The sequence below is a fragment of the Danio rerio genome, chromosome 22 (assembly GCF_049306965.1).
Source record: "Danio rerio strain Tuebingen ecotype United States chromosome 22, GRCz12tu, whole genome shotgun sequence".
Classification (NCBI taxonomy): domain Eukaryota; kingdom Metazoa; phylum Chordata; class Actinopteri; order Cypriniformes; family Danionidae; genus Danio; species Danio rerio.
The window spans coordinates 32231587-32240508 of NC_133197.1; the positions used below are offsets into that span (position 1 = coordinate 32231587).

The 8922-nt window shown below is 35.9% G+C and overlaps 1 protein-coding gene across 2 annotated transcripts in view; it reads left to right on the top strand.

Moving 5' to 3' along the window:
- The window catches only part of mxi1 (max interactor 1, dimerization protein), a 29098-nt gene extending 20395 nt beyond the window's left edge, over positions 1-8703 (top strand). For both annotated transcript variants that reach the window (NM_131237.2, NM_001308638.1), the window contains 3 exon segments: positions 1554-1668; positions 3000-3189; positions 8351-8703. In NM_131237.2, the coding sequence (NP_571312.2) occupies positions 1554-1668; positions 3000-3189; positions 8351-8514 (469 nt within the window). In that variant the 3' untranslated portion in view covers positions 8515-8703.
- The last annotated feature ends 219 nt before the right edge of the window (positions 8704-8922 follow it).

The following is an 8922-nucleotide window of genomic DNA, read 5'->3' on the forward strand; positions in this document are numbered from 1 at the left end:
CTATGGTGATGTTTTATTTTATTTATTTTTACACATACATATTTGCAATTGTATTAATAGTAAGTGTTAATACATGCACTGACCCTAAACCAAACTTTATTTTTTAGGTTTCCATTTTATCATTTTATTTAGTTTATTTGGTCCGACTTTCCAGTAACTTTCCAAGTTTAATTTGTTGACATTAGTAAACAAACAGTACAAAATAATAACAATTACCAGCTATTTTCCAGAAAGGAATTATGTGTGAATGGGCACTTTTTGAAAATACTGGTAAATTCGTTCTGCCAATTTTCCAGATATTTACCGCCAGCACTGTGTGAAAGGGGCTAATATTAATATTTTACAACATTTACTAGTACAATTTTAAGATCATGAGTTGTATCTGTTAGCATTTTGTGCTGCAAACACTTATAAAGGTTAACAATGGTTTGACTAAGATCAATGCGCTCATATTAATGAGGTTTTTACTTATATTTCATTTAGCTTCTAAAGCAAAATTTTTAGTTCAAGTGCTAATATAAGTTAGTTCTCTTGTGCTGCGTTCACACCAGATGTGGAAAAAGCATCAAGCGAGAGTCATTTACATGCTAAGTTAATGCAAAGAGGTTTAGGTATCGAGTAGGATTAGGTATATAGAAGATCATACTTTGTATGAATATAGAATATAGAAGATCATACTTTCTGTATGAATATAGAGGATCATACCCTAATAATAGGTAATATGTAGGCTCAGACATTTTTTTATCTGCTATTTCTGTGCAGTTTTTTTTTTTAAATATTAAGTAAAAAAAAAAAATCTACGGATTTGTGCGAAATAATTTTCAGCGTATCATGACTAAAAACTTTTGTTATACCTATATGAAATAAAAAAGAATATCTTTTGAACTTTTACTTAATGTTTACAATGCAAATCCATTTAGATCCACTTATTTGGTAAACAAACCAAGTCTAATATATAATATTTCTAACAAAAGACATCTAATAAGATATACAAATATTTTTTTTACAAACTGTATTGTAAATAAATCATATGAATACTTTTAACGATAATGTTGAAATTTACACACATTTACCCAAGCAATGATGAGCTAGAAATCTGCAGATCTTTGTGTGCAGATATTCCGTGTGGGCCTAGAAATAAGCAGTTAATAGTGTGAATTGTTACTTAAACTAAAGTGATACCGCACTGTCTTTTGTAAAATTTCCTTTACAGCTGTTTTAAATTCCCTTTATTTCATAATGCTGTTTTATAGTTTCACTTTTAGTTCACTAAGCTGTTGTGAGTACAGAACAAACTCTGCAGGTAACCTCTGTGCCAGAAAAACGAAACCCTCAAGCACTTTGATTTCCTTGAAAACAGTCTCCGAGCTCTCACTGGTATTTGTATGTAAATATGTGGGCGTGTTTGCGTGGTTTGTGTTGAAGGTAGAGTATGAGGTGTTGTCTAGAAAGCTGTTGACCAAACCACGCAGGCACAACAAGTTCATTGAGTATTTTGTAGGCGTCTGCATACATGTGTGCAAAGTTGACGTTTGTCTCTTGTCATGTTTCAGGCGAGCCCACCTTCGTTTGTGTCTGGAGCGATTGAAGACGCTCATCCCGCTGGGACCAGAATGCAGCCGTCACACCACACTGGGGCTGCTCAACAAGGCCAAAGCACACATAAAGGTAAATGCACTGAACTGAGCTCCTGAATGAAGCAGTGCTGTGGCCTAGTGTGTTGAGCAGTGGTGCTCATATGGGAAAAATGACTTCGAATTTGGCTAACCACATTTATGCGACACGTTTACCCTCTGTTATTCCATGTTATTAGTAACCTTTGCTTAGTTTATATGATTCATTATCAACAACAGCATTATTTTCAAAACAAACAAGCTTATATCTGTTAATAATAATAGTATACTAATAAATAAATTCATTCATTCGTTCATTTTTATTTGGCTTAGTCCTTTTATTCATCAGGGGTCACCACAGTGGAATGAACTGCCAACTATTCTGGAATATGTTTAACACAGCGAATGCCATTCCAGCTGCAACCTTGTACTGGGAAACACCCATACACTCTTACATTCACACATATACACTATGGCCAATTTAGTTTATTTACCTATAATGCATGTCTTTATACTTTAGGGAAAACGGAGCACCCGGAGGAAATCCACGCAAACACGGGGAGAACATGCAAACGCCACACAGAAATGCCAACAATATCCGGGACTTAAACCATTGACCTTCTTGCTGTTAAGCGACAGTGCTAACCTCTGAGCCACTGTGCTGCCTTATATTGTTTATAATGGCTCGTATTTAAATCTGATCTGAAAATGTATCCTCACCCACAATTCCAAATATGCTCGCAGCATGTCAAAGATTCACACCTTAACAAAACACACACACATTCCTGTAAATGGAGCCACATCCCTTAATGTAACGAATAAGTTTCTATCCCTCAAAAGCCTTTTTTGTTAAGCACACGACAAGCCCCACACACAGATACTTTGCATTGTTGAAAATATGTAGTCATGATAACCCTTTATTTTCGGTTTAGAGAGCCACTGGTTTTCCCCTAAATAACAGGTTGAGCTGTCCCGACCAGTTATGTATGTGTGTGTGCGTGTGTGTGTGTGCGCGTTGGTGGTTTTAGCTGGGGGTCATGCAGTATTGTTCAAGCTTAATGTATTATAAGGTCACAAGGGTCACGTGCGGATGGATTATTGATCCCAACTGTGCTCAAAACTGTAGTAAACAAATCTATCAGTCACACAAGCTTGACAAAACACACACCTCCTTTATTGGTAGGTGCACATTTCAATCCTGAAGTGGTAAAAGCGGGAAAATAAATAAATAAATAAACAAATAAATAATCTTGAAGTGCTGCATGTGTCTCTGCTTATGTGTTGTTAGCAGTGATAACCACTGATTAGAGCGTGAAGTCTTTTGTTTTGTGCCGTTAGTGATTTTCCGTAATTATCCGTGAGTCACTGTTCTCTGTCTTCCCACAGAAACTGGAGGAAGCGGACCGCAAGTCTCGGTATCAGCTGGAGAGTTTGGAGCGAGAGCAACGGCACCTGAGAAGGCGACTGGACCTGCTGCGGGACGGCGGGGGCTCGCTGGAGGCCGAGAGGATACGCACTGATAGCGTGGGCTCGACCCCATGCTCTGAGAGATCCGACCGCTCCGACTCAGACCAGGGTAAGGCATTCAGCTGCTGTCTGTAGATTTATCTGTCAATCTATTCATTTATCTGTTTTTAGTCTATCCATTGTTCTTTAATTTAGTCTATCCATTGTATCTATCTAAATGTATCATTCTATCTATCATTTTATCATTCTATCTATAGTTCTCTCATTCTATCTATAGATCCGTCGTCCTATGTATAGTTCTGTTGTTCTTTCTATAGTTCTGTTGTTCTATTTATAGTTCTGTCGTTCTATCTATAGCTCTGTCGTTCTGTCTATTGTTACATCATTCTGTCATGATTCTATCTATAGTTCTGTTGCCGTTCTATATATAGATTCATCTTTCTATCTATAGTTCCATCATCATTATATCTATAGTTCTGTCATGGTTCTACCTATAGATCCGTTGTCCTATCTACAGTTTCATCGTTCATAGTTCTGTAGTTCTAGCTATAGTTCCATCATCATCCTATCTATAGTTCTGTTGCCGTTCTACCTATATATACGTTTTTCTATCTACAGTTTTTTTTGTTCTACCTATAGTTCTGTCGTTCTATCCATAGTTCTGTCGTTTTATCCATAGTTCGGTCATTTTATCCGTAGTTCTGTCGTTCTATCCGTAGTTCTGTCGTTCTTTTCATAGTTCTGTCGTTCTATCCATAGTTCTGTCGTACTTTCCTTAGTTCTGTTGTTTTATCTATAGTTCTGTCGTTCTATCCATAATCCTGCCGTTCTATCCATAGTTCTGTCATTCTATATATAGTTCTGTCATTCCATCCATAGTTTTGTCGTTCTATCCATAGTTCTGTCGTTTTATCTATACTTCAGTCGTTCTATCTTTATTTCTGTCGTTCTATCTATAGTTCTGTCGTTCTTTCTATAGTTCTGTTGTTCTATTTAGAGTTCTGTCGTTCTATCTATAGCTCTGTCGTTCTGTCTATAGCTCTGTCGTTCTGTCTATTGTTACGTCATTCTGTCATCATTCTATCTATAGTTCTGTTGCCGTTCTATATATAGATTTATCTTTCTATCTATAGTTCCATCATCATTATATCTATGGTTCTGTCATGGCTCTACCTATAGATCCGTTGTCCTATCTACAGTTTCATCGTTCATAGTTCTGTAGTTCTAGCTATAGTTCCATCATCATCCTATCTATAGTTCTGTTGCCGTTCCACCTATAGATACGTTTTTCTATCTACAGTTTTTTTTGTTCTACCTATAGTTCTGTCGTTCTATCCATAGTTCTGTCGTTTTATCTATAGTTCTGCCGTTCTTTCTATAGTTCTGTCGTTCTATCCATAGTTCTGTCGTTCTTTCCATAGTTCTGTCATTTTATCCAAAGTTCTGTCGTTCTATCCATAGTTCTGTCGTTCTATCCATTGTTCTGTCGTACTTTTCTTAGTTCTGTCATTCTATCTATGGTTCTGTCGTTCTATCCATAATCCCGCCGTTCTATCCATAGTTCTGTCATTCTATATATAGTTCTGTCATTCCATCCATAGTTTTGACGTTCTATCCATAGTTCTGTCGTTTTATCTATACTTCAGTCGTTCTATCTTTATTTCTGTTGTTCTATCTATAGTTCAATCGTTCTATCAATAGATCCTTAGTTCTATCTATAGTTCCGTCGTTCTATCTATAGTTCCGTCATTCTATATATAGTTCTGTCGTTCTATCTATAGTTCTGTAGTTCTATCTACAGTAACATCGTTATATCTACAGTTCTACAGTTCCGTCATTCTATTTATAGTTCTGTAGTTTTACCTACAACATCGTTGTTCTATTTACAGTTTCATCGTTCTATCTATAGCTCTGTCGTTCTGTCTATTGTTACGTCATTCTGTCATCATTCTATCTATAGTTCTGTTGCCGTTCTATATATAGATTCATCTTTCTATCTATAGTTCCATCATCATTATATCTATAGTTCTGTCATGGTTCTACCTATAGATCCGTTGTCCTATCTACAGTTTCATCGTTCATAGTTCTGTAGTTCTAGCTATAGTTCCATCATCATCCTATCTATAGTTCTGTTGCTGTTCTACCTATTGATACGTTTTTCTATCTACAGTTTTTTTTGTTCTACCTATAGTTCTGTCGTTGTATCCATAGTTCTGTCGTTTTATCTATATTTCTGCTGTTCAATCCATAGTTCTGTCGTTTTATCTATAGTTCTGCCGTTCTTTCTATAGTTCTGTCGTTCTATCCATAGTTCTGTCGGTCTTTCCATAGTTCTGTCATTTTATCCAAAGTTCTGTCGTTCTATCCGTAGTTCTGTCGTTCTTTTCATAGTTCTGTCGTTCTATCCATAGTTCTGTCGTACTTTCCTTAGTTCTGTTGTTTTATCTATAGTTCTGTCGTTCTATCCATAATCCTGCCGTTCTATCCATAGTTCTGTCATTCTATATATAGTTCTGTCATTCCATCCATAGTTTTGTCGTTCTATCCATAGTTCTGTCGTTTTATCTATACTTCAGTCGTTCTATCTTTATTTCTGTCGTTCTATCTATAGTTCTGTCGTTCTTTCTATAGTTCTGTTGTTCTATTTAGAGTTCTGTCGTTCTATCTATAGCTCTGTCGTTCTGTCTATTGTTACGTCATTCTGTCATCATTCTATCTATAGTTCTGTTGCCGTTCTATATATAGATTCATCTTTCTATCTATAGTTCCATCATCATTATATCTATAGTTCTGTCATGGTTCTACCTGTAGATCCGTTGTCCTATCTACAGTTTCATCGTTCATAGTTCTGTAGTTCTAGCTATCATCATCCTATCTATAGTTCTGTTGCCGTTCTACCTATAGATACGTTTTTCTATCTACAGTTTTTTTTGTTCTACCTATAGTTCTGTCGTTCTATCCATAGTTCTGTCGTTTTATCTATAGTTCTGCCGTTCTTTCTATAGTTCTGTCGTTCTATCCATAGTTCTGTCGTTCTTTCCATAGTTCTGTCATTTTATCCAAAGTTCTGTCGTTCTATCCGTAGTTCTGTCGTTCTTTTCATAGTTCTGTCGTTCTATCCATAGTTCTGTCGTACTTTCCTTAGTTCTGTCATTCTATCTATAGTTCTGTCGTTCTATCCATAATCCTGCCGTTCTATCCATAGTTCTGTCATTCTATATATAGTTCTGTCATTCCATCCATAGTTTTGTCGTTCTATCCATAGTTCTGTCGTTTTATCTATAGTTCAGTCGTTCTATCTTTATTTCTGTCGTTCTATCTATAGTTCAGTCGTTCTATCAATAGATCCTTAGTTCTATCTATAGTTCCGTCGTTCTATCTATAGTTCCGTCATTCTATATATAGTTCTGTCGTTCTATCTACAGTTCTGTCGTTCTATCTATAGTTCTGTAGTTCTATCTACAGTAACATCGTTATATCTACAGTTCTAAGTTCCGTCATTCTATTTATAGTTCTGTAGTTTTACCTACAACATCGTTGTTCTATTTACAGTTTCATCGTTCTATCTATAGCTCTGTCGTTCTGTCTATTGTTACGTCATTCTGTCATCATTCTATCTATAGTTCTGTTGCCGTTCTATATATAGATTCATCTTTCTATCTATAGTTCCATCATCATTATATCTATAGTTCTGTCATGGTTCTACCTATAGATCCGTTGTCCTATCTACAGTTTCATCGTTCATAGTTCTGTAGTTCTAGCTATAGTTCCATCATCATCCTATCAATAGTTTTGTTGCCGTTCTACCTATTGATAAGTTTTTCTATCTACAGTTTTTTTTGTTCTACCTATAGTTCTATCGTTGTATCCATAGTTCTGTCGTTTTATCTATATTTCTGCTGTTCAATCCATAGTTCTGTCGTTTTATTTATAGTTCTGCCGTTCTTTCTATAGTTCTGTCGTTCTATCCATAGTTCTGTCGTTCTTTCCATAGTTCTGTCATTTTATCCAAAGTTCTGTCGTTCTATCCGTAGTTCTGTCGTTCTTTTCATAGTTCTGTCGTTCTATCCATAGTTCTGTCGTACTTTCCTTAGTTCTGTCGTTTTATCTATAGTTCTGTCGTTCTATCCATAATCCTGCCGTTCTATCCATAGTTCTGTCATTCTATATATAGTTCTGTCATTCCATCCATAGTTTTGTCGTTCTATCCATAGTTCTGTCGTTTTATCTATACTTCAGTCGTTCTATCTTTATTTCTGTCGTTCTATCTATAGTTTAGTCGTTCTATCAATAGATCCTTAGTTCTATCTATAGTTCCATCGTTCTATCTATAGTTCCGTCATTCTATATATAGTTCTGTCGTTCTATCTACAGTTCTGTCGTTCTATCTATAGTTCTGTAGTTCTATCTACAGTAACATCGTTATATCTACAGTTCCGTCATTCTATTTATAGTTCTGTAGTTTTATCTACAACATCGTTGTTCTATTTACAGTTTCATCGTTCTATCTATAGTTCTGTGGCTGTTCTACCTATAGATTCGTTGTTCTATCTACAGTTTTTTTTTGTTCTATCTATAGTTCTGTTGTTATATCTACATTTCTGCCATTCTATATATATATATATATATATATATATATATATATATATATATATATATATATATATATAGTTCTGTATTTCTACCAACTGTATCATCATTCTATCATTCTATCTACAATTTTAGTTTGGTCATTTCATCTACAGTTCTGTCATTCTATTTATAGTTCCACCTACAGTATCGTCGTTCTATCTACAGTTCTAGTTCCGTCACTCTATCTACAGTTCTGTCGTTCTATCTACAGTATCATAGTTCTATCTACAGTTTTCGTTCTGTTGTTCTATTTACAGTTCTGTTGTTCTATCTATAGTTCTGTAGTTCTATCTACAGTATCATAGTTCTATCTAAAGTTTTCGTTCTGTTGTTCTATTTACAGTTCTGTCGTTCTATCTATAGGTCTATGGTTCTGTCTACAGTACCGTCATTTTTTCTACAGTTTAGTCATTCTATCTATAGTTCTGTAGTTCTATCTACAGTATCTTCATTCTATCTACAGTTCTAATTCCGTTGTTCTGTCTACAGTTCCATCATTCTGTCTATAGTTCTGTAGATCTATCATTCTATCTGATTTTACTTCTGTTTATCATCTACCCATTCATGTGACATTATCTTTATAGGCGATGCATTGAAAATCTCTGACTCTGACTTGGTTTTTCTCTCTGGTGTTACAGAAGAGATGGAGGTGGACGTGGAGAGCACAGAGTTTTCTCATGGAGAGCTGGACAGCGTGAGCACAGCCAGCACCAGCGATCTGGATGACCACAGCAGTCTACAGAGCACTGCCAGCGACGAGGGCTACTCCTCCTGCAGCATCAAACTGGCCTTCAGCTCATAAGATGAGCTCTTCTTTACACACACACACACATACTATCCCAGCCCTGGAAATGAGTCCTGCCCTCCTTGACCAATCAGAGACTCTTATTTAAGTCAGGTGACCAGAACACCGCCCACCCTATAGAATGCCTGATTTGTTGTTTTTAATTTGTGAATGTATCTGAAAGAATATGATCGACTGAGATGGAAACAATCTGTGATTGTGATTTAATGAATTGGCATATTAGATGGTTTTATTCTTGAATAAGAGATTCTTTTCTGATTATTGTCAGTATCTAAATCCCCCTTTTTTCCGAACGGAAAGCGTAGATGTATAAACATAGATGTTAATTTTTAATCGAAACCCCTGAATGTTAATTCTCTACATGAACGGGTCGTGAACTGGTCACTAGTGAACTAATCCCAACCA